Consider the following 26,720-nt stretch of genomic DNA (forward strand, 5'->3'; position numbering starts at 1 on the left):
CTTCTGGATGTTTTTTTAATATTACCATGTACTTCTATGATTCGAAGTATTTGCATCAGAACACTCTTCAGAAAGTAGAGGGATTCAGTCCTGGTCAAAACTGGGACTTGCAATCTACAAAAAACAGTATAAGAAGACTTGCAGGAAAATCTGGAGTGCTGTAGGCTGGATGTGCTTAGCAGTCAGGATATCATTTCATTGTTTCAAACAAAGGTTTTAGTGATTATTGCAGCTTTGATCTCAAACTCCCCCATCTGGAAATGGGCTGAAAGGTTGTAGCAACATCTCACTTCAATGGTCTTTTATTAGTTGTAAAGCCAAACTACAGGTAATATTTTTAACTGTTAGAAGATGAGCAAAAAGGCACTTAACTTTAATTCTTTGACCTATTTGTTTGAAAAATGTCATGAGCAAATATCAGATGGTTTCCAGCAAGTTAATGCCTGTTACTGAGGATTAATATTTAAAAGAGATGATAAAAAGGTTGGTTTTTTTTTTCTTTCTGGTGGTATCCAATAGTACTAAGAAAGGAGACTTGCCATCAGTTAAAAAAGATCATATCAGACTAGGGGATTTCATATTCTTTGTGCATGTATGAAAGGAAATAAGTGGGAACCATGAACTTTTTTCACATACTCTGTCAAGAAACAGTGGAGGTTCAAGATATATTAAAGCACTTAGGGTCAACATGCATTTAAATACATTTTCATTAGTTGATTATATTTTAAAAAGTTTCCCTTGTGAACATGTATTCTAACATTTCCTTCTTCTTTTCTGTTTTCACTTTCCTTTCCCCTCTCTTTCTCCAGATAAACCAAAGATGAAACAAGGAAGTAAGCTATAGTTTTACTTATGAAAGTAACATCTTCCATAAGAGTTTGGGTAACTGCTCTTAATAATGGAACAACAGCTTTAATTTCTTACTAATGGGCTTCTGAAAGTAAAGGCTTTATGTCATGCTTTAAATTACTTATTTTGGCTGTAGCTCTGTCTTCAGCTGTCTTCTTTTGTTTGTAGACACTATTGCACTGAATATGAAACCTCATGGAAATTTTTCATTATGCACAAGCACAGAAGAAAATGTTTTTCAGTCTTTCCACTGAATTTTATTTCTCTTCACAGAGTCTTCTGTGATTAACTTAATATTTAAAAATTGGAATTATTTTTTTATTAGGACTATGAATATGTCTGAATATGTCCACCAAATATGCCTACAGATATCTGCAGTAAATTGTGTATTTTTTCATTCTGAAAATAAGGGACTGAATAATAAATTGGTGAGCACAAAACATGAAGGTCAAAGCTGGAGAGCAGGAGTAGTTTCTGAAGCAGTCAGTCTGAGGCGTAATGAGGAATAGAAGAGACGGCTTTATTTCACTAAAATTGCATTTTTGACCTTGTTCAACAGATTTCTTTCCCAAGTCTTCTCTTTTAAAAATTACATTGTATGGAAGTATCTAGTATTGCCTTTTTAGAAACACAATGTAAAAGGAGAAAAATAATGAAAAATTTATCTCTTGACATCAGTCCCAATGGAAGAGGTCTTTCAATGTCAACAGCAAATTAGGTTTTTCCACTTGATGGCTATTTCTACCATAAATAAAACTTTTTATTTATGTATTCCTTCAATTCAGATTCCCCAGCACCTCAGTTCATCTTAGTCAGAGACAAATACTAAGCTATGAACAAGAAGCTTTATTGATATCATGATAAATTGCTATTTATTTAGACTGCTACACAGTCTATGCTTTTATAATAAAAGAGACAATTTGTGAACTGTGTGTCATTAAGGCAGTAAACAATTTCCACTAAAACTACCTACTGTAGCTTATACAATTTTCATATCTATCTACTAAACACAACCTCCATCTCCTAAACACAAACTCCTCCTCATCAAGAGTCTTGACTTTTTATCCTATGTGTAGAAAACAAGAGGGTCTTCTAACAATTTTGTTTAATATATCCTGGCACTGAATTGCTGCTGAGTGTTTCAATAGAAGGATTTTTGCTTCATATGTGATGGAGAACCTAGAATTTTTAGTTTTCCCAGAAACCACCTATCAGAATTTCTCAGATGACATATAAAACAGTTTAACCAGCAGTTACATTACTTGAAATGCAGGAAGCCAAAATCCAAGTCTCTGATCTTTTTATAAGAAGAAGACCCTTGGCCTTGCTCAGCAAGAATCTTCACATTATTTTCTCCAATTATTTTGGGCAATCTCAGCTCCAATGAGACAAATTTGGCAAAGCATCAGTTTTGACCTTTCTGGTTAAGAGCACTGAAAAACTGTTGTCTCATACTGAGCTGAAGTCTTCAAATTTTATAATTAATTCTACAATAGTTAATCAACAAAACATATTTTGTGTATTTTGTGGACTGAACTTTCTGAATGATACCTGGTGAATTTTGTACAAATCTTCCAATAACTCAATTTTAACCATGTCTTCCAATATATAGTTTTAGTCTCTTGCACGATCTGTATGCTTCATTCTCTCCTCTGGTTAAATCTCATTGCTCAGTCAGTTGTGGTTTCTGACTGTGACTTTATTGGTGTGACTAATTCTTTTGCAGATCCTGGGAAAGATAAAGAATTGAAATCTCCAGCTGCCACAAAAAATAAAGGTAACATGGCAAGACGAATTTGTATATAACTAAGACCTATGTGCATCAAAAAAAAGGAACCTTGGAATGCATTACATATTGGTTTTTAAAGTATGGTTTAGTTAGGAATTTATAACCAATTTAATATTTCAGTAAATTTACTGTGAAACTTAATTGGCATTAGCTGAATTAGAAGTGCAAAGAGTACACTGTTTACACTAGTTAGGAAAACTTAGTAGGCTAAACCCAGAATTTAGGAACACTTGATAACAGGTATTATGAGCTGCAAAGTGAAATAAGTTTTGAGTGATCTTTGTTCTTTCTTCAAATTTAAGAAAATTTGTGTTTTCACTTTGTGAGCATGCTAAAACTGATGAAAATTAATTTTGTGCTACACATTTAATTGGTATCTTGTGTCAGTTAGAAACCGCTGATTATTCAATCAATCATTATCCTAGCAGCATTTAACCATTAACCATTTAACACTCTAGCCTGAAAATCAATAAATTATTTTTTACAGAACATGCTAAAGTAAAGGAAGGGAAGAATCCTACATCTTTAAAAGAGAAAGGTAAGAATATATAATAAAATACAGGCCTTGCTAAAACTACACAAAATAGAATGAAGATGCTAATTTTTTAAACAATCATTAGCAGTCCTTCTCATTATAAATCTTAACCAATCATATTTTAATTAGTTAAAATATTCTACAGGATCTACAGCATTAAAAAGGTGGGGGGAATATAAATAGAATATATCGAGACAAAATTTAGAGTTCTCAAAATTAATTAAATCAACATCATTAATCACTCTGTGTAATAGTTAAGTACTTTGTAAAGAAGGTCTGAACAATGCTACGTCTTTAATAGGGGCCAGTTAAACTGAATAATTTCACAAATGTGTGAACAAAATAGGAAGAAAGTAAGGTTTTTGAGCACATGAGTGGGAAACATGCTTTCCATACTCTGTAAAAGTTATAGCTAAAACCCCAGAGCTTCATCCAGTCAACCATCTGCAACATGAGAGCTGGTCTGAATCTTTTTTTATTCCTTTTCCTTTTTTTTGGCAATTTGATCAGAGTAGATGGTTAATGCAGTTAAGTTTCCTTTCATCAATTGTTTTATTTGGTGCTTTTTACACTTATTTCTTCCCTCCTTTCTAGAAATAACTTTATTTGGAAGAAGTTACTTATGGATAAGTCTTATTTGACATCTTCAGAATAAAAAGATCTACCACATATATAGTCAAGTTATTATTTATTCTAAGTTATAGTCTATAACTATCATAAGCCTGTAGATATATATAGATAGATATGGTCTGCAATATATAGACTTTAGTCTGTAACTATTTCAAGTTATAGTCATTCCATGTGATTTCAAAGAAAAACTGAAGTAGATCAATTCAAGCAGTACTGAAAGATGACAAAGACATATACAGCAAAGGAGGAATAATTTATTGCTAGGTATATTTTCAAAATCCTAGAATCTATGTTCATTCAATTACTTCTTTGTTCAAAAATTTGAATTAAATTATGGCAATCTGCAAATTCTCTTGGTGCATATATTGTTAATTGGTGTGTGTTCTACTCCTAATGAACACCTGTCCCATTTACACTACCTTAGTTATCTGCACCAGAGCTGTATATCCAAACTCTATGGGGTCCTATGGCCCTCTCCAAACACTGCCTATAATCTGTGTCTGCCTGATGGTGTTGTGCTGGAAAATTAAAAGAGGCACTTGAGTGACAACTCTTCCCCCTCTATCCCTGCATGGAGCATCTGTATTCAGCCTGCTGCTCCTTTCAAAGCATTACAGGGAGGCAGGGAGAGGAGAAAAAAAAGAGAGAAGACACAAAACTTTTTTCTCTTTGATAAGAGTTTCTTTAGAGCAAATGGATAGTGGTTTGCCAGCACTAAAAGTTTCCATTGTGTGTCGTTTGTTGAGAGTGGCCACAGCACTATTTTCTGTCTCCTATGCTCCTGTTTAACTTATCAGCAACTTCAATTACTAAGTTATTAGTAATTAGTAATTACAGGTCCTTCTAACGTGACAAAGGAGGCAAGACTTTCTCCACTCAACCTTCAGAAAAGAGCAGGTAGGAATTTCTTTTAAATGTCAATACAGCTGAAAACTTGCTGCTGAATATACCTGCAAAGACATCACAGGCTCCCGACCCCCCTGCAGTAGCACTGATATCCAGCCCAGCTGAGCCTGTCCTTCAGATCCTGAGAGCTCTTGCTGATGCAGCCATCACTGTTTCCCATAGTAGGCATCAAACTGGCAAAATTCTGTGCCTGTGCCTAAAAACAAGGATGCTGATTAGTGAGCTGTAGAGCTCAGTTGAAAATATATCAGCATCAAAGACTATAGGGAGTTATAAAGCTTTGGGGAGAAACTTCTAGAAACTTTGGTGCCTTTCTTAGTTGTATTTTCTTACTGCATTATGGATTACTCTACTGCATAAACATATATTTCACATTATTTGTCCCCCATTTCTGTCATCATATCTGCCCAAACTGTGGTTCATAAATTAATCAAAGCCTATTTGCATGCCATTCCTTCCCCTCTCCACCACCTCTTCAAGCCTCACGAGTGGGCCTCTAAATGTTATTGAGCAGGTCACTGGGGACTTCTTTTTACCCTTTGTGACTTGATGTTTTGCAATTCTTTTCTTAAAATGGATCTTTCTGGAAAATACAAATATGTCAAAGGACACAGGAAAGTAAGGATTTTTAAGACTGCATATACTTCCTATTTATGTATCTTGGGAGTTTGTTACTATTCATGTAAACAAAATAAAGGAACACTTCTAGGTGAAGTGTTAAATACTTGTGGTGATTAATGTGTGTCTGGCACCTTAGGCAATAAAAGACCTGTCATCACACCTCATTCCCTTTGAAGGATGGGCTAAGTTTGAATGAACAAGGATGATGTCCGGACTAAAAACCTTATCCTAAAGCAGGCTATATTTCATAAACTGAAGCACAGTGGTTTTATTTAAAGTAGAAAGAGGAAAATTAAATCCCTGAATTTGGAGTTGTTGCTGGGATACTCTATAGATCATAACCCTACAAAGTTACTTTATCTATTTTATGAGGTGAATAAAATGACTTCAGTCTTGAAGCCTGATTTTATTGAGAGTAGTTAAAGAGAACACTGGAATAATACATTTTCCACTTCTTAGTGATACAGGACATCTCAAGACTCTCAATTTATAACTAGCTTTTTAGCTCTTCCCTGCAGTGAAGAAGAGTAAAGAAGCCTATTTATACTCACGAATATAAAATCTGATTTTCTGTTGACATAAGTGCATTCAAATGACTTGAGGCCAATGAAACTCTAAGTTATAATTTGCCACATGGTTTTTGGGTAGGTATCTTACCCAGCTAACCAGAGTAGAAGTTCATTCATCCAGAGGGTGTAACAGTGGCACCAAAAGTTTGTAATATTTCATATATAACTCTTCATTGAATTTTTCTAATATATTTTCATTGTGCTGAGTTATTGACAGCATCTATCCTGTATAGATAACATAAATTCATTCTTACCCTGTGTTCCATGATTTATTTTCCGAACAAATGTTCTTTTTTCTTCTTCTTTACTTTTGACATGTTTTGGGATGTCTTTGAATATTTTCTTATGTCAGCTATGTGTGGATAAGAAACCTATTTATTTTCATACACAGATTGATAGGGGAAATAATTCAATAGTGCGTATTTCTTTCTTGCCATATATGTTATAGTATACTGTCATTAAAGAAACAAATGAGCTGATTTGTACCTGCTATGCAATACTTACACTTCCTTTAAAGCAAATGTAACATGAAATAATATCTTGCCTGTGGCTTTTTTTTTTCTTAACTTGTAACATTTTTTCCCTTAAAAATGGAGTTATATCGTGAACAGTAGCAGTTTACATTTCTGTCTATTTCCATTTATTTATCTGCCATTGTCATTTGCATGAGAATTATATCTTTATCCTGAGGATATCACACTGCTGCTGCTTCATCATTCTATACCATCTTCCTAACCTGACCCAGCTTCACCCCTGGAGTAGAATGTGGGAGGAAAGCATTATGGTGAAAGCTGGCTTTAAGCCAGCTTTATGTTTTTCCCCTTCTGAGACCAGCAGTAAAGTGGTCAGCTGGGAGCAGAAGTTTGAAAACTTCTGAAAAGTCATCAGTGAGTTTAAACTTCTGTTTAAACTTCTGAAAATGAAAACCTGCTCCCTGGAAGAAGAGCAGAACTGGTGATCTCAGTATCCTTGGCTCACAGGGTGGGGAACTTGGTACACCATATAATGTGTCCTGCACTGAGAATTATATCCAAAAGTTGTGAGAATCAAAAGTGCTGAAGCTTCTTTAGGAGCTAAATATGATAGGAAATGTAAGGGAGATCTGCTACACTGATGACAAAAAGCCAGCGTGGGCACGTGGGACAAAACCCACAAGGCCAAGATTTGTGGCTGTGGCTGCAAGGGTGGCTGCTGATCACTGAGATCACCAGTGTGCCCAGAGTAAAATGGTCTAGTGGGGCACCTGTTCCCTCAAGCCTTTTCATATATTCAATATAGAGGCTACTTCAAAGGGTTTCAGGATTCACACTGGAAGTTTTTTCTCAGTCCCCTGAAGAAGAATCCACCTGCTGCTGTGAAGATCAGGCTCCTAATTTCATAACCTATCCCTGTGCGGTGGTTTCTCCACCAGCTTCAGCCACCCTGGAAGTGGGGTTTTTTTCTGTTACAACTCGCACTTAAATCCAGATGGATAAGTGGGATCACTTCCTGGTACCATGGTAGCCAGGAGGATGTTCAGAGTTAAAATTATTTTTTAAAGAATCTTCTTTTAGCTTTTTCTGTTTTGCTGAAGATTTAGTTTACTTTCATTTGGAATAAATGGCATGGGTTTTTTCTATATGCTTAGGTGCTATATCCTGTCAGATGGAATGCACTTGGGTCTATTTAGCATTCTGCAGGCTGTGATATTCTCTCACTCAAACAGCATACATTCAAAAGCCTATCAAATTCTTTCTTCACTTTGGAAAAAACTATTTTCTCCTAATTTCCCTGATAAATACACTTAGGATGTCAAGCAACTGTTGCTTGAAAAAAATATTTAAACTTTAGCTATTTACACAACATAGCGTGTGCTTTTCCTGTGCTTGCTGACCCTGAATGCATATTCCCTAAAGGACTGAGGTAAAGATATATTCTTCAGAGGGAGAAAGCAGAAACTGTCTTCATGAAGTTTTGGATAAGACCCAAAGAATTCCTAATCCTGTGTCATTGCTTGCTCTTATCCTCATCTTTCGAATTTCTCTCTTCTATGTGGTCTCTACGAACAGTCACCAAAAGCAATTTCTATTCTCGCTTTTGCTACTAACGTTATTGCACCTTAAAAATATGAGACAGTCTCTAGAGAGTATATAAAGAGAGATCAAGCTTGCATCTATTTATGCTCACAATTTTTGTCTTGGTTTCTCAATATTTCTTGACTTGTCTTTTAAATGTAGAAGGGTACTCCTGTCTTCTAAGTCTCAGAAACATAATTATCTTCCTACAGATTCCCTGAAGGTAAAAAATCTCAAGAATCCAGAGAGCATAAGAGAAAAAGGTAAGTGAAGAAGTTAAGAAATCCAGACCTGAATATCACAACAGTTATTTAGTCTAGAAAGAGCTCTTGAGTAGGTATATAGAAGTGTGGAAAACCAAACCCATCCTTGTTCCTGTTTAGATTATTTTAACCATGATATTGTTTTTAATAATATTTGTGCTGTACAGATCCCAGTAGAATCCCTAGAAATCATCTGGGCTTCTTTTAAATGCTAATATTTGAATTTATGTCTTGGGGGAAATACTAAAATTTGGTTTTATACCACTTTTGGATTTGGTCTGTCAAAAATGAGTTGTTTAAATCCCACAGTGGGAATATTACTGAAAGGAACTAGGCTGAATCTGGTCCATGTGGCTACAGCTCAGGAATGTGGGTGTCTGAGAATGAAACTGGCTGAGGCTACTGACACATCCAGGTGTTTGAGGGTGACTGATAGGACAAATTTTTTTCTTAACTTGTTGGCACCATGGGCACATACATCTCTGTGTCTAATCCTTTCAGTTGCAAGACCACTGCTAACGGTTTACACAGGGGTCATGGGTTGCTTGGTAGCATCTATTTGGAGCAAACACTATTTGTTGCAATGTGATGTGTATGGAGCACTCTCTTTCTGGAGAGAACTGAAACAGCTGAAAAATTTAAATGAAACAGCAAAGGCTGTCAATACTGTGCCTGGTTCCTGAGCTGGAGCAGCACGTCTGAAGTCCAAATTGTTACAAAGTCCCATTTTTTTGGAAGCTGGAGATATTGGATGCAGTCCAGATTATGGCTGCTGAATAGATCTAGAACAAAATGACACACTTCTGCAAGGAATGTATTGTTCCTTGTAAAAACTGTAGGAAATGAAGCCAGGACGTCCCTCGTGGCTGAGAATTCTCCTCTATGCCACTGTTGTCAGTCCTTGTCTCACCTGGGCACCAAAAGAAGATCATATTTTTCCTTTATTTGGGCTTATCTAACCACTGCATTTTTGGGGGGCTTTTGGGGATTTGGTTGGTTGCTTGCTTTGTTTTTTTTTGTCCCTGAGTTCTCCCTTGTCAGTTACTAGAAAGGGAGAACTAGAATATCACTATAAGGGAGATGGAATATAAGAAAATAAAGGTAGTATAGAAAGTAATCTTACCCCCAAAGGGTTGCAGCTGGGCTAATTATTAAAGATTAGGAGTAGGCCTGACTTTAACAGGCTACAGCTGTAGCCAATAAGAAGAAGAGTGTTTTAAAAGAGTGGATAGGTTAGTTGAGAGGGAACTGGAGTCAGTTGGCTGCTGCGAGAAGAAGAAGGAAGAGTCAGTGCTTAGAGGAGCTGCCCACGAGAAACATCAAGGAGCTATGAAACTCTTGTAATAAGGAAATAACACTATGGAACCCTTGCAATATAATGGCAACATATCACAGGAGTTCTCATCTCCTTTAATACTTTGTCATATACTGAAGAAAAAAAAAATTAAAGGTACAATTAAGTCCCTGGACTATTCATTTTGACATAAAATATATGAATGTACATTTGAAGGATGAGCACTGCTCTTCTTTTATAGCCAGTGTGCCTGTCATTTTAAAAAGCTATATATACATAGGAAGTGAAATTCTATTCACAGGCAATACCCATATGGCCTTTTCAATATTAAAAGAGTTTTGGAGTCCTGAATGAGTAGCTGGTCCTTTTGTCACTCCTGAATAAAAAACTCCCATTTATCTTTGTCAGCAGCCTCTGGCTTTCAAGAGATGTATTCCTAATATCTCAATGGTATCAATGTGGATTAGTTTTTATTTGGGTTCAGCAAAAGAAAAGTCATTGATGCCAACTGCTCTGTAGAGTTTCTTTCTTCTTTTTAAGTAATTCTTCATTGCCTGCTTGAGAGAGGGCTTCATAGTTTCCTTAAAATTCAGAGAAGCTAATGACATTTTGAAGGCTTATTATTTTGCATATCCAAGACTAGAAAGATGAATGGATGACCTTGTTTTTTTTTTGTCCTATTCTTTATTTCCATGCTGTTAAATCTATTTAATTACCACATCTCTTTTGACTTGCCTTCTATTCAAGTGTCATCTTATTTCCCTAACCTGACTTGTGATAAATGTTAAATATTTCTTTCTAGAGGCTGGAAAAAGAAAAGATGTGAAGCCTCCAACAGCCTTAAAGGAAAAAGGTAATGTCTTATAATTATGTGACTGGCAAATAACAAGTCTTCTGCTGGTATCTCAGTGCAGTTTTGATATATTTTGAGTTACAGGCTGTTGGCAAAAAGGGACCAAACCTAGATTCTTCTCATTTAAAAGATCTGATATATTGAAAGGAGCAGTGTCTGACATGATTCAAAAATAATAAAGTCATAACGCTTCTTACTGTGGTGTTCTTTAAGTGCTGTCTGACCTGCACAGCCAATATTGCAGTGGGAGTGCTAGTCTGTTCTAAGTGAATTATAACAGAGCTGCTGCTGAATGTACATGGCAGGCTGAAATGATAGGCTGCACAGGAATGAGTGTATGGTTTGACTCCTCAGAAACTTTGCCAGCAGATTTAATGGACTTATTTTGAGTTTGCTTTCAACTTTAGATTTGACTTTTATTGAATTAAATGGAAATTCTAATTCCTAACACATCTCTTTTCTGCATTTATCTGATCTGGTGTTTTGCACATTTGTTACAGTACCAATGAACGCAGTGTATGTTTATGTTGCTAATTTTCTTCTTTCATTTTTGTGTTTGATTTCTTTTTCAGACTCTTCAAAACGAAAAGAAATTAAGGCTTCAAATAATCCTAAGGAAAAAGGTAACAATCCCAAATTGAACTGAACCTTAACCTAAGTTTCAGTTGAGAAAATAAATCCATTGTTCAAGGTGTCACAAATCAGATCTCAGTTTCTGAGGTTAGTTATTCCTGAATATCCTTGAATGGCATCCTTTGCTGCTGAACATTCTTTTTACCTGATTGAACAAGTGACAGGTGCATATGAGGCTATACAAAGTTGTAGCTGTGGTATTTTATAGACTCCAAAGTCAAAAGGAATTAGTTTATTTTTTCTTGATTTTTGTCTTTTTCTTTCTATTTAAATTAGTCATTTCAGATTGCATTTTACTTCTTCTACATATAATTTGATTGCACTTTTCTCTCTTTTCTTATATTGAAATATCAGCACTAGCCATCAAATAAAATTCAATTACAATTTATGGTACATCTCAAATACTAGGCATATTTAGGCACTGTAATTATAATTAACCAACTATGTTTAGGTTTATTTATTCATATCAAATAAATTCAAACAAAACTTAGTTTACTTTTATCCTATTTGCATATGGATTAAATCCACTTTTTCATTATAAAACAGTTGCTCAAGTTAAATGTGTAAATAATGGATAATATGGATAAAAATATGTAATAACTTGTTAGCTAATAACAGTCTCTTGAGTCATGGAAATGTAGTAGTCTATCTTAAAATCTTCCAGTCAGTTTTGAAAACTGGTTCAGATAATCGAATAATACTGCTTCCTATCTTTAGAGTTTCCCTAAGGAATATTAGAAGTATTGATGTAATATTTTCTCTGACAAAGTTATGAGAGACACCATTTGCAAGTTTTTAAGTGCAGCTATTTCACCTAAAGTATAGCAGAATAGCAGACATCAGCTATTACTTTGCATAGTTGTATCATTCTGATTTAAAGTAAAGGCTTAAGTGCTGCCAGAAAAAAGTGCTATTGAGAGTAGCCCTGTCAAGAAGGAATTGGGGCTGCTGCTGAATAAGAGGCTGGACATAAACCATCAATATACTCTTGCAGGCCAGAGAGCCAATTGTATCCTGGGCTGCATCAAAAGCAGTATGGCCAGCAGGTGACAAGAGGTAATTCTTTCCCTCTGCTCTGGTGAGACCCCACCAGCAGTGCTGCATCCAGCTCTTGGGTCCCCAGCACAGAAAGAACATGGACTTGTTGAAATCCAGAGGAGGCCACCAAGATAATTAGAGGGATAGAACACCTCTCCTATGAGGAAAAGCTGAGCAAATTGGGTTTCTTCAGTCTGGAGCAGAGAAGGCTTTGGTGTGACCTAATTGTGGCCTTCCAGTACCAGACAGGAGTCTTCAAGGAAGATGGAATGAGACTATATACAAGAACATGTAGTGACAGGACAAGGGGGGATGGCTTCAAACAGGAGGAAAGTAGGTTTAGATTAGATGTGGGCAGAAATTTTTTACTGTGAGGTTGGTGAATAGGTTGCCTAGAGAAGTTGTGGATACACCCCTGGAGGTGTTCAAGGCCAGGTCAGATGGGTCTCTGATTTATGTGGCCTAGTCAAAGATGTCCCTGCTGCAATGGGAGGGCAGTTGGAACTGAGTTATCTTTAAGGTTCCTTTCAACCTTAACCATTTTATATTTCTATGAAAATGAACTAGGGCTTAAATAGTCTGAAACTCCTTGCAGCAGTCAAAGGAGATGAACCTGAATTGTCAGTTCAAGGTCTAGGGCATTAGAAAAATAGGGACACATTATTGTACCATTCCATTTAGTTTGCTTTAGCCAACAGGGAGCAGTAACCCTTCACAGACAGAGCTGGCGAGCGTTGAAAGAGGCCATACAGAGAAGTAGTGGAGCCATCTTTCCTGGAAGTGTTAAAAGAATTTATGGATATGGCATTTGAGGACACGGTTTAGCAGTAAAAAATGGTGGTGGTGTTAGACTGACACCTTGGACTTGATCTTAAAGGTCTTTTACAACTTAAATTCTATGCTTCTAGGTGTGGGCAGATTTTTCTATATTGATTATTGGTTCAAAGCCTATGGTTTTCCTGTTAGGTTCTAGCACAAATGTCTATGAAACATAGGTTAATGAACAGTTAAACATTAATTAGACCCTTAAGTATTTGACTCTTGACCTTTCCATTGAGTTTATTCTCTAATTCTTATCATAAATATTTGTGGTTGGAAGATTGAGTTATTCAAGTGATTATGAGAATAAAATCCTATTTACTTCAAAAGATCAAGAATTGCAAAGAAGAAATACATGTCTGTAAAAGTGTTTTAATTGCAGTGCTAATGAATTACCTTCAGTGAAGTGTCAAACACCCACCCAACTATACAAAGAATAAGTATTTAAAAACTACTTTGTTTACTCAGTTTGGTCAGACAGTGAAACAATTTATGAATAACAACTCCTGTCCTGTAAAATTCCAAAACTGAATTATTTCAAGGAAGGACATGTCTAATTAAACACTGTAGAATTCCACTGGCTGCATATGAAACGGTTTATGCTCAGTATATTTGAAAACATTACTACCCAGAAGTGATTAACTCTACTATCTCTCTTGTCTTTTTAGTAAAAGTCTTCTTTTGGTAGTAGCTGATAGAACATATGCAAGATTTTTCTTATGGTATAGCAGTAGGAAGTACAAGCTATGTTCAGCAATGAACTTGCATTTCATGCAGATTTTTTCTACATGGCCTAACTTTTTGACCTACAATTAAAACACTGTAAGAAACATAAAAATCTATGTTGCTGTGTTGTCTTACAGTCTTATAGTTTCCTGCTTGTCAAAGCACAAGAATGAAGATTTGAATATTTAGTGTGAAGAATGCCAAGTTTAACTCTACTGAAGTTTAAGGTCACATTAGAAGCACCTATGTTTGTTCTCTTAAAGAAGTGTGGGCAAAGTCTGAATAGAATTGATTTGTTTTATTGATTGGACGAACAATGGACTCTATCAAACTCTGGTGGAGTTTGATAGTCCTGGGTTTACACAGCCTTTACCAGCTTCCCAAGCGAGATGAGCACTACCCACTTCAGTTATTCCTACTGCATTGCATACAACCTTGTATGTCATCTCTGGATGTACTTGATGCCTTGCATAGCTCACTGAGAACAAATGATATCTCACACCTGAGACCGCATTTCTCTTTGACTCTAGCTAACTCTATAAGAACTTAAAATACTTGGATTAAATTCAGTCAGACACACGATTGGGCCAACTGCCTGCACAGTCTTGTGTATCTTATGTCTGCCCAGTGAGCGGGACTATAGATCCTTCAAGGCCCTGAAGCAGGACTGCAACAGAAAAGTTGAATAGGAAAGTTGAGCTTGAGTGGGAAGATCTCAGGTTGCATACTCATACATAGTGACACCACTTTATGTCAACAATAGGATTCAGTAATTTGCTAACCATCAAAGTTCATGACACAGCAAACCTTATACAATCTTCCTTTGGAGGAAGTTCAGCTCAATGGCTGCAGGTTTTTAAAAGTTGTTTCTGTCTTCTCTGTTTCATGTGACAGATACGCTATTTCTTAGTTTCTGGGATTCAAACAAGTACAACATTTCCAAAAGCAAATACAACTAACTCAGTGACACTGAATATGCATGACAAGACATTGACATTTTGTCAGAAGAGTGTAACCCCAATGCGTAAAGTGGCTTTAAGCATTCGTGTGGGATGCTGCACATCACTAACCCTCTGTTTCTTAACAATGATAAGTGACATGTCACATACATCAGGCAGACAGTTTGAGAAAAGCCTCTCTGGAGAAAAGTATTCCAGAAATTTTTTGGCCATTGCCCTGTAACCACGTGTGAGCAGGAGGTCACCTTTATGAGCTCTTTATTTTTTTTTAGCCAACTGACAGTGCATAGGGTGCTTCCTCAGAGGACATCTCAGGTTAAACTAGCCAACCAAGAATGCCTTGAGAAATAACAGTGTTTGGATTAGCACTTGCTACTTTACCAGAAGTCTGTCAAATCCAGTATAAATTGCAGTAACAGAAGTGGCCTCAGTGCAACCCCTTTGTTATGATAAGTACATTGCTGAAATGTGAAAATCAAATTCACAGAAGTTCAATGTAGAATTATATTATAAAATAGAGAACTAATATGAGAGAACTAATAGAGAACTAAAATGTAAGGTAGATAGATTTGGTATACAAAAATCTCAATATCAGCCTGTTCAAATGACCCATCCATTACAGAACATCATTGCTTCACGCTGTCAGTAAGAAATACTTCAGGAAAATACCAGAGCTTTGAAAGTCAAACTAACATAATGACACATTTTAACCAAGACTGAGTCATAATGGCAAGTATAAAATTCCCATTTTGAGTCAGCAGTTCTCTGTAAATATTCTTCAAGAGACACTAGAAAATAAGAAAAAAAAAAAAGAACAGAAGTAACATACATAACGTTAATGAACACAATATTAGAAAGGGAGTAGAAATTTTGATTCCAAAAAGTAGGTTATATAAAGATAAAATATGTTTTATGGCAAACTACAGTGAAGTTGTCCTCGTGGCTTGATACTTGATTTTTTTATTACTGCTCCTTAAGGAAAATATTCAAGCTGAGTAATATTCATCTGCATAGGTATGTAGAAATACACTTTTGGTAGTAAAAACGGGTTTGTAAATTAAAGTATATCTACAGATACTTCAGATATTTCCTGGAGTTAGGGACTGCTACATGCTGGTACAACAAGAACTCCATAATAGCATCCTGAAAAGTCCTCTGAATCACAAAATCACTGACTCGCAGACTTATTTATGCTGGAAAAAGCATCCAAGATTATTGAATCCAACCTTAGACAGAACATTTCATTGTCAACTAGACCATGGCGCTAAGTGCCATTTCCAGTAGTTTTTTTAACGCCTCCAGGAATGATGACTCCAGCACCCTGGGAAGTCCATTCCAGTTTTTAGTAACCCTTCCTGTGAAGAATTCCTCCTGATGTCCAACCGGAACCTCCCCTGGTGCAGTTTGAGGCTATGTCCTCTTGCTGTGGCACTGGTTGCCTGTGAGAAGAGATTGACCCTCACCTGCCTAGAGCCTCTTTCCAGGAAGTTGTAGGGAGCAATAAGGTCTCTCCTGAGCCTCCTTTTCTCCAGGCTAAACACCCCCAAGACTTGTGCTGCAGATCCTTCAGCAGCTTCATTGCCCTTCTCTGGACACACTCCAGAACTTCAGTGTCCTCCTTGAAGTGAGGGGCCCAGAAATCAGTCTAACTTTTTATTTTTGCATGTTTATGCAATAAATCAAAATTCTGGATGCATAATATTATTGTTTTGCATATTATTTTAGATCAGAAAGAAGGATTCTCTCTGACTGGGATAATCTGCTTCTCAAGAGCTGATAGAATCAGGCTTATTTGTTTTATTGCCATTTTTCTCATAGACTTATAGAATAGTTTAAATTAGGAGGGATCATCTAGTTTTACTCACCCTGGCATGGGCAGGGACACATCAAACAAGACCAAGTTTCTTAAAGCCCTATCAAACCTGACTTTGAACACTTCCAGGGATAGGTCATCCACAGTCCACAGAGCCTCTACTTATTCCATCACCCTCACAGTAAAAAAATTCTTCCTAGTACCTAATCTAAACCTACTTCCTTTCAGTTAGAAACCTTTTCCCCTTGTTCAGTCACTATATATTATTGTGAAGAGTATTTCTACATCTTTCTTGTATGCTCCTTCAGCTACTGGAGGATGCTAGAGGGTGTCCCCAAAAAATTCTCTTCTCCAGGCCAAATAAACCCAACTCTCTCAGCTTGTCTTTATAGCACAGGTGCTCCAGCCTTCTGATGATATTCATGGCCTCCTTTAGATTCACTGGAATTCTTCATGTCCTTCTCAAGTTCCCCAGAACTGCATGTAGTAGTGTAGTTGGGATCTCACCAGAGTAGGACCAAATCTCCTCCCTCATCCTGCTGGCCCAACTGCTTTTGATGCAGCCCAGAACATGGTTAGATTTCTGGGCTGTCAATGCACGTTGCTGGGTCACGTTGAACTTGTCCACCAAGATCCCCAAATAGTTCTCCTTTGGGCTTTCTCAATCTATTCTCTGCCCAGTCTGTATTTGTGCTTAGGATTGCCCCAGTCCATGTGCAGGATCTTGCGCTTGGCCTTGTTGAACTTCATGAGGTTCAAACAAGTTCTCAAGTGTGTCACAGTCCCTCTGGATTTATGGCCCAAATTGCACTGGACCACACACAGTCAAAGGGAACTTGCTCAGGAACATTACCATACTCTTGCCTCTTCTACCAAGTGACAGAGAGAGGACTGTGGGGATTTAGGAATGGTATTCCTCAATTTAGTGTTCCCACTGGAACACTCCAAACCACCCACTGCTCTGTCACTTTCTCCTCACTCCCCCCTGAGGCAGGCTGGGGAGGAAAATTGGAGGCCCAAAAGGTGCCTCATGAGGGTGTCTGGAAACAGCAATAAAATAAGACAATGAGCAATAACAGCAAGGATATTAATGGCAGAGTGTACAAGAAGAAAAGCAAGTGATTCACATGCAAATATTGCCTGTGGAAACACTAACAACTGACCTCTCTGTCCACCACCTACCCAACCTGGAATCCATCCCCAGAAAATGACGTGACATGGTATGGAATTACCTCTGGGTCCTGGCTATGCTCCCTTCTGACTACTGCAAAATTTAACCCTATTGTAGCCAGATCCAGCACATGGGGTTAATAATCCATATAGTGTGAATACTGATAATTCAACGCAGAGTTTGCACACTTTCCTTCTAGACAAGATCTTTCTGTATTCTTCAGAAGGCATTGTTGGTAATAAAGAGAAAAATACTGTAAACTTTTTGGGGGTTCTCTAGCGAATAATTTTTTTCTTAGTAGGTCAGCAGCTATGTCTTACAAATTAAGGCAAAAGGGATAGGCAGGTTATGAGGGAGTTCAACTGTAACATAATTCTTGCCCATTAGTGATAGAATGCATGACTATAATTGAATAAGAGGTTATTTCTCCAAAACTGTTCATTAAAATCTGGACCAGAGGAGGAAAAGGGCAGGAAAGGTTTTTCCTGCTACTGAATGAGAATCATTCCAAATAAAAGATGCTCTAGCCAATTTAAAGGCTAAATTCTCCTCTCTGATACTCACTATACTGGTTCTTTTAACTGCGGTTTCTTAACATGAGTAAGATTTAACTTGACATGAATAAGAGAAATTCTAAACTCAAAAAGACTGAAAGAGGGAGAGAAAATATGTTCTACGAAGGTCTGAGAGAGAAATATCACTGTGTATGGTTCTTAAGTATTTTCAAACAGTATCTTCTTCTCAAGCTATGAACAGATGGACAATTTATGGTGAGATGGGCAAAGACAGTATCAACTCAGTGAATGCCAGATGCTTTGCTGTAGCTGTCTACATGAGGTGGTTTTCACTTCAGCATAACAGCATGCATATGAACAGTTATCACAGAGTACCTGACACATGGGATGAGTTTGCATTTGATCTTGTTTCACCACAGCTTACATGTTTATAAGTAAAATAAGTACTAGAACTTAGTCAAAATATCAATTACTTCCAAATGTATTTCCCTTTCTGTCAGGGCAAATGTATTTAAATTACAGCAGAGTTATTCAGAAATTAAAAATCTGTCAGAAATTTGGTGAATCCATAATTAAATTAAGAACAAAGCCAAATATCTGGAAAAAAACTGTGTTCCAGCCTGTGTTGTATCTAGAAATGGAAACTATGTCTTAATAATAACTGTTTCCAATATATTAATAAAGTAATAAGCGCAACATTTATTTAATGTTTTAAATAGACCTTTATAAAGTTTCATTATAAGAATTACTGCAGAAGCCAAGGAGCTGCTGCCTAAGACCTACAATATTAAAGAAAATAAATATCTGGTTAGGAATTAGAGAGCAATTGATTAATTTTCATCTTGCATCTTGTTTACAGAAGAATTGTTTATGATTCCATGTCTGGACTCATGTTATATTCCTTAATTAACAGGATAAGATAGAAATAGCAATGTAATGAAATTTTCAGATGACAAAATCAGTTAAAGAATGCAGGATAAGAAGGGGCTGTGATACATTGAATTTATGAGGTGAACAGACAGCGCGATGTCAAAGAAAATTTAGTGTCCATAAATATAATGAAATATGTAGTAGAGGGAAAATATTAAAGAAATATTTATCTCTAAATTTACTATGTAAATCCAGGAAAGTACCAAAGTATTGCTGAGACAAGTCAGTGAAAAACTTTCTTCCATATGCAAATGCATTAGGAAAAAGGCATAAAATGTTCCAAAGCTATTGCATAAATCAAAGCTGCATCTTGTCTAGAGTGTTGTGTACAAAACCCTTACACGATAATGTGGCACTGGAGTGGGCTAGGAAAAACAACAAAAGTTTCATACAAAGTGAAATAAGAAAGATTCAAGATTTCCTCTGAGATTAATTAGTATGATCATGATAAGACTGAAAATCACAAATCTAAGTCAAGGGCTCTTTAGAAATGACACAGAGGAACTGGATATCTGTATGGAAATGTAATTTTCATAATTAATTATTACACATTTAGAAATAAAGTTAAACTTCCCTGTTTCAGGATGGAAACCAACTGCTTCTTATAAGAAAATAAAGGGAGAATTTGTAGAAGAAGATACTTTTATGACTAAATAAAAGACTATTTAGACTAAATATCTGTTTCTGGCTATTTCTGGGTAATAAAGCTACATAGAAAGAACTGGTTTTGAGTAGGAACCAGTGTTTTGAAGATTTTTGCTGCTTTCAAGATATCTTCACAATTTTGAAATGGTTTGTGTTTGCTCAACAACTCAGAAAAAAGTCCTTTGGAAACACCATTATGTATGAGATTGAAGGACTGCTGGTGATAAAGGTTCAAGTTTCTGATAAAAGTCTTAAACAATACAACAATCTTAAACTTGAATGTTTTTCCTCCTTGAAAATACTTACTGCATTATCACAGTTTTCTGACCTTTCCACCACTGGAATTTACCTTTCTTTTCCCACTCAACACAAAAAAAAAAAAAAAAAAATTGAACAGGGTCCTCCATGGTTTGAAATTATTTTTTTAACCTCTTCACAAAACCTAAAATATGACAATGCTCATTTCTGGTTTCTGGAATAGTTGTCAATCTAGATTTGTAATTCCATAACACGGTATGTATATTCTTGATAAATGTGTTTTGCTTTGTATACTATCTATAGTAACTGAAAAAGTATGATTGGATTTGGATAGGCCTAGAAAAGACAGACTGTGATTTTAGGCTGCTAATAGAGCCCTCTTTGAATAGCTCTGTGTGTACAAATTCGTAATTCAAGAACTACAAGGCAGGTCTCTTCAGCACAGAGAGAAAAACAAGTTGACTCAAGAATTAGTTCTTTCTGCAAATAATCAGGGTAAAAAGCACTCATCTACAATGATGAGTTCTACAGCCAAGAGCATCCCTTATATTGGAGCATCACATTTTCTAGTTCATCACTCTGTTTCATGCCCTTCCCTCCCTAGCTACTACACATTATTCAGCAGGTAATCTGGCCTTTTATCACCTGCAAACCAAGTTCCTTGGGTAAACTATCCATCTTTTTGCTGCTTTTCAGACTCAGAAACATTGCTCAGCTTCTGAAAGAGCAATGTAAAGGACAGTGTTCTGCCCTTTTTCATTTATTCTTTATCATTTTACTTTTGAGTAGCAGGATTTGACCAGAGCGATGTTACTGGCTACAGTGGTCGGAATGAGGCCTCTTCTGTCTCATGAGATTTGTTGAGTATTTACGGTACATCCCATCAGAAAGACGGTGGCCAAGGTGAAAATTCCAGCAGATGTCCCAACAGGATATAATAGCATGGTAACAGAAGCTGGCCAGCCCTAAGTGCAGTGGCAGGCGTGGAGGGGCCCTGCTCTGCCTGGGGAGCAGAAGCACATTGAGCCACATCCCATGAGCTGGCAGCACAGAAGTCAGGAGGAGCCCAGAGGTGCACTGCACATTCACCTATAAGCCCTTCCCAGAGTCTCGTAATTGGGTATTAAATATTAAGCCCCGAATGTTTCGGGGTGTGTCCTGCCTGGCTTCATCTGTCCTCGCTGCTGGACCAAAGGCGGCAGCTGTGGCGTTTTCACCCCAGAGATGCCTTTGGCTGGCTAGGTGCTGCAGCTGGGCCCTCAGAACAAGTCCAGGCAAAATAGGAACTCAGTTTACCTTTGGTAGAAAAGGTTCAGACGACACTGAAGAGAAAAGGAGCGGGTTCTGCCGTGGAGCTTAAGTCCAGAGTTTTATTGTAGCATGATAGACTTCTGAATGTGGCAACAGCTCCAGACAGACAGACTCCCAACCCGACTGCATGGTCTCGTGTCCTTTTAAGCCCCGGGGACAGGGGGAGGGGAGGGACAGGTGAGGGCCAACCAGGTGTGAGCAGGGGAAGGCTCAGGGGATGTGGACGCTGGGACAAACCAATGAGCCCAGGCCTGGGGGGCATCTGCCAATCACACGACGCCTTGCTGGAAGGTGAAGAATAATGGATAGCTGCCAGGCAGGAGGGCAGAGGCGGAGGGGGAAAGGTTGGCATACCTGATGGGGATGGGATGGGTGAGACAGGAAATGGCGACACACTGCAACATTTGGGGTTTCGGTTGATTTGGGAGTCCCTTCAAAACACGGCAAGTGGCTGTATAAATATGCCTTTCAAAAGCCATTGAGGCTCCTAGAGCAGTCTCTGGGGGTAAAACCTACTCAATCTGCTGTAACCACAGTTTGTGAAATGTACACAGAACATCTTTGCTACACACATTACCTAAAAAAGAGAAGTGATTGCAGAGAGGACCAGATCCCAGAAACCTTGTGCCAGATTTTCACTGATTCTAGCCACGAAACCTTTTTTTTGGAGCACATTCTTGAGATGCTTAAAATTTATCTAATTCTCAAAGGAGGGTGAGTGGTAGAAAACATTAAAAATTTTTTAAATCAGAATATTTTTGCCACAGGCCATTGATAAATAGCATTTTAGTAATTCAAGGTTTAACCAGTTCCTTCTTGACTCTTTTTATCCAAATGTACAAACAGTTTGCAGTAAAATGATATCTCATTTTAAGAACACTGAAAAGACAGAGATCAGCACACAAAGTGCAAACATTTGAAACTACTAGGGAGTGTCTGCCCTCTTCTGACCTCATGATCCTTGATTTCTGTCCTGTACCAGGGCACATTATCCAATAAATGCAGAGTCACACTTCTGCTTGTTTCATTTCCAGTTACAATATCACATCAGATCCATTCATATCGGCAACCGGGTGCTGAACACCCTTTTCTGGGAAACATAGGCCCTGAATCTTAATTCCTCTCTCTTCTTTTGCCTGCAAATGCTAGCCTAAGGCAGAGGCTTACTAAGACCACTTCTAACATACATTTCAAAATAAAGTGACATCTGTTACTACATTTTTAGAAGTTTTGGTCCTATAAATGTGGGCTGGCGAATGGGTAGTGCATGGATTTTGAAGAGATTTAAGGATAAGCTTGGCTCATCTCCATCAGAGTTGCAGCAGTTATCTGTAAATGCAGGTAACTCTCACTTTAGCCACCTCATCCCTTCTAGTAAAATTTTGTTATGGTTTCACAGCACTCATTGTAGATGTATGAAAGGTTTTATTGGAATACTGGGCTGAGTTTTAGGGAACTTTTATTCTGTCTCCAGAATTTTAATATTGGGCACACATCACAGCTTCCAGTGAGGAACTAATTCCAGGTTTTTAAAATTTGGTTTAAATTTTAAAGTATAAGTTTTCTTCCAGTCTCTTTCCCATTTTCCTTCCTACAAAGCTCATGTTATGGGGTTTAGAGGTGGGATTGCTGGATAATCAGGTCTTGAAAGTCTCAATATTCGTCAGAGGCTTAGAAACATAATTTCAGGCAGGTTTTTATGTCTTATTTTTTGCTCTTTTTTAATGCTACAATTTCTCATAGCAAAAAAGTACACATTTCTCTTAAACTGATGATGTCTCATAACCTTTCTCTATACTTCTCTTACCCCTTGACATTTCAATCTATCCTCCTCCTTCATTGTTGATTTTGAAATTTTCACTCTATGAATCTCTCCCATTCTCAATGTCTGGGAGGAAGATAACCATGTCTAAAATTATGTGTGAGGCTGTAGAAAGCTGGACTATGCTCTCATCAATGGCAGAGCTGGGTGTCTGTGAGGAAATGTTTCAGTTTCTTCATCTGGCAAAGAAATGTATTCCTTTATGGCATAATATATATATGATTTGATATATGTGCACAAATGTTCATATAGGTGTTTGAATTATTTTTACTGATACTGCTATTAACTTCAATTTTGAAAACACTGTATTTTTGTTTCTGTTTCAGCTGCAGTGAAAAAGGAGGGGGAGAAGAAAGGTAAATCAATCTCTTCCCTTGACTGAAACATCTTTCAGGCTGTGACTGCTGTGAGAAATGTTTCTTTCGTTCAGTGATACAATTGTGATGATTTACAGCATTGTGATGACATACAGCACCGCGTGTGCTACCATCAGCCAACTTTATCTGCTCCTGCTGGGATAACACTGTTGTCATTTCCACTATTGGTAGCTCCTTTTTAAAACAGGCCAATACATACCAGTGTCAGACACTTCCTCATTCTGGCTGGGAGGAAAATGAAAGGCCTTTGTTACCACATTAGGATTTGTCAAAGAGAACAAACTTGCAGGGCACCATGCATGCTGACCTGGCTGCTTGTTCTTTGCAGAAGTTGCTTTCCTAGACACATTTAATTTCCTCTTTTCACATATATATGGAGCTTGCATGTAACCTTTGCTGAAGTCATTCTCTGATATTTTAACAGATTAGTGGAAAAATTTGCCCTAAATCAGAACAAAAGATATTACTTTTATTTAAAGATAAATATAATGTATTTATCAAAACCTAAATATCTATTTATATGTGGTCTTTCAGAATAAGATTTGCTGAGTTAAAACTTTTTTTCCTAAATTTCTTATTTTATTCAAACAGCAAAAATAATTTGAAATATTTGCACTGAGGTGGTATTTTTTTAACCTGTTCAACTTTATTCAGTACTGGGCTTATAAATCTTGTCTTTCTCACTAAATCGAGTAATGGGAACATTTTCAGAACATATCCATATATTTCTTAGGATTATTCAAGATTCTTTTTTTATGAGAAAGATTTTTCATTCAATGAGAAAAAAAAATAGCTCTTTATAATTGATGAGATATTTGGTGGGGGGGGGGGGGCTAGGGCGTGTCTTTTGCCATTTGGAAATTCTAGGATTCACATAATTGTACAGAGGAGCCAACCTTTACTGCCTATACATGAAGACATTTTCAATCCTACTAATTTATTAGTTTTTTTCTGTTATCCCTGTATAGAGCTGTTAACTGAACTGGAAAAAACAAAATTATAGTCTCAACTGTTTTATCAGCTCATGAGTGAAATCCTGGCTGTGTTGATGTTAGTGGCAAAATTCCCATTCATTCCACTGAGGCCAAAATTTCACTTCATGTCTTTAACAGGACAATAAAATTAATTTCAGTTATCAAAAACAACCATGCTTAATAGGTATTAAGCAGGATATTTTGTCCAAAGATTAGTTTGCAGCAACTGAGGCGTGAAAGGTAGCGCATGAAGCAGGGAGAATCAGAAAACTGGCAGCTACTCATAGAGCCATTGGTTTTCAGATATCAAAATGTCTGCAGTTTTCAAAAACATGAGCTGCTACATCCTTGATGGAAAGAAAAGAATGAGGTAATTTTTAAGGATGCTACTTCTCTCACCCTTGTCAGATTGTGGGCCCATTCTTTTACAGAAGAAAACCAAGGGAATTTTTTTTAAACATCTAGTGCTCATTTTCCACCAGCTAGGATTTTCTTCCCTCTTAACCAAAATCTTCCCCAGCAAAAGTGATTGAAAAATGCATTTTTCATGAACATTCTTTGAAGTTAGATTGATTTTTCCATTTCATTTTCTTTTCTATATTTCTTTTGCTTGAAAAATTTTCCTTTGATTTCTTAGTTGAAAGGATTTTGCAACAAGTATGTGTAGGCTACTTTCATGCACCTGGCTCAGGCTGTATCTCATCCTGCTAGTTACCACCAACCTATTTCACAGAAATATGGAAGCATGAACTGAAATTCAGTTTTAGTCATTCTTATGTTTATCATCCCTTTATTTATTTTTTGGATTATACCACTCTCTGGTTTTCTGAGATCATAACCAACATTGTCAGCAAGGAAGGTAGTGATTCTAGGGAAAAAAATGCCATAAAAATGAAATCTTCCAGCGACTAAAGCGAACTGGTTCAGTGATGTTCATGCCTTTAGTAGCTATGCGCTAAACTGAAAAACTGGAGAGAAGTAATAAGGCCTCTTCCAAAAAATGAACATGCCATGCTTTAGTTGCCATGCTTTAGTTGCCATGCTTTCTCATCTGTCTTCCCCTTCTCTGCAGGCCTCATATGGAAAATTTTGCATGCTACTAGCTAACTCCAAATATGATAAGGTTTTATTTATTTCTGCTTATTCTGTTGTCACAAGAAATTGCTCTAGGCTGCATGTGTATTCCTCTGACTGGCAATAAAAAAGGATAATGTTCACTGGTTTTGCTTAAGGATACAGTATTTTTTGCACAGCTGCAAAAATAATAGAAGTAGCCAGGCAGCGCTCTAAATTGACTGGCTCATTATCCAAAATATATTGTGGTAGTAACATGCACAGTTCAAACAGCACTTTACCATTTCTCCTGTGAATCATACAGCACACACACTGTACACGAAGCTTTCTCCAATTATTTTGTCCTATTCAAATACATCCCTCATCTAGAAAAACAAGAATAATGAGCCATACAGAGTGACAAGCCATCATAAAAGAGAAGAAGATGGAATGACGCGTTCAGTCGATGGTACATTCTGTGCATAGCATAAATCAGATTTGAAGGAGCTGGCAAGAGACAGAAAAGAACAAAATTAAGATGGAGAAAGATTACATATTGTGCTGATTTCTCCAAATATGGATGATTCTAACAGAAACCTTGAGGCACAATTAATGCATGAAATTTAGGCATTCACTATTTCTCTTTTAAAGGTTAGGTCTCTAGGACTTTTTGGTCACAAAGTCCTAGAAAATGGGCAGCTTTACCTTCCAGCATCATGTTATGCCTTCTTTCAACATGTGTGGGAAAGAGAAGCTGTCACAGAAATTTGTAAATCTTGTCAATTCCAAAAGGGCAAGAGGGAGAAAACCTTTGCATGAGGAAGGCACTTCTTGAATTTCCCAAGAGCAAATCTGGCTCCCAGTACACAAAAATTTTTAACTCTTGCTAATAATTCAAAGCATTCCTGTGAGCAAGGAATCAAACTAATTAAAATAGATCCAGGGGTTGGTGAAGTGATATAAATCCCATAATTTCCAAGGCATCTCCAGGAAAGAGTAAACAGAAACGTAACATGCTGAAATATTTCAGCATTTTTTCACATTTAATTGCCATTTTTAAATGAAAGAAATATTAAAATTATTTTTGTTTCTATAAACAAAAGGAGCATTTTCATATTTCAAAATTTTTTTATAACCACAGAGGGTTACAAAAATCCTTGTTTGGAACAGAGCCAGATCAAAGAAAACTTCAAGTTTTTCTAGTTCTGCATAAAATAGAATTTCCTAGTTCAATTCATACCTCCCTATTTATTTCTGACTATAGAGGACATGGACTGAGCAGGGGATGTCAAGCAAGTAAGAGTAGTGAGTTG

General features: G+C 37.0%; 1 protein-coding gene across 1 annotated transcript in view; it reads left to right on the forward strand.

The window, feature by feature from the left end:
• TRDN (triadin) overlaps positions 1 to 26,720 on the forward strand; it is a 189,991-nt gene that overhangs the window by 120,714 nt on the left and 42,557 nt on the right. The window contains exons 19-26 of the mRNA XM_071437566.1: positions 810 to 833; positions 2,576 to 2,626; positions 3,126 to 3,176; positions 4,632 to 4,700; positions 8,166 to 8,216; positions 10,313 to 10,363; positions 10,936 to 10,986; positions 23,330 to 23,359. Coding sequence (XP_071293667.1) covers positions 810 to 833; positions 2,576 to 2,626; positions 3,126 to 3,176; positions 4,632 to 4,700; positions 8,166 to 8,216; positions 10,313 to 10,363; positions 10,936 to 10,986; positions 23,330 to 23,359 — 378 coding nt within the window. The remainder of the gene's footprint in view (positions 1 to 809; positions 834 to 2,575; positions 2,627 to 3,125; positions 3,177 to 4,631; positions 4,701 to 8,165; positions 8,217 to 10,312; positions 10,364 to 10,935; positions 10,987 to 23,329; positions 23,360 to 26,720) is intronic.

The sequence above is a fragment of the Agelaius tricolor genome, unplaced genomic scaffold (assembly GCF_023055355.1).
Source record: "Agelaius tricolor isolate 1412-34295 unplaced genomic scaffold, bAgeTri1.0.p SCAF_1, whole genome shotgun sequence".
Classification (NCBI taxonomy): domain Eukaryota; kingdom Metazoa; phylum Chordata; class Aves; order Passeriformes; family Icteridae; genus Agelaius; species Agelaius tricolor.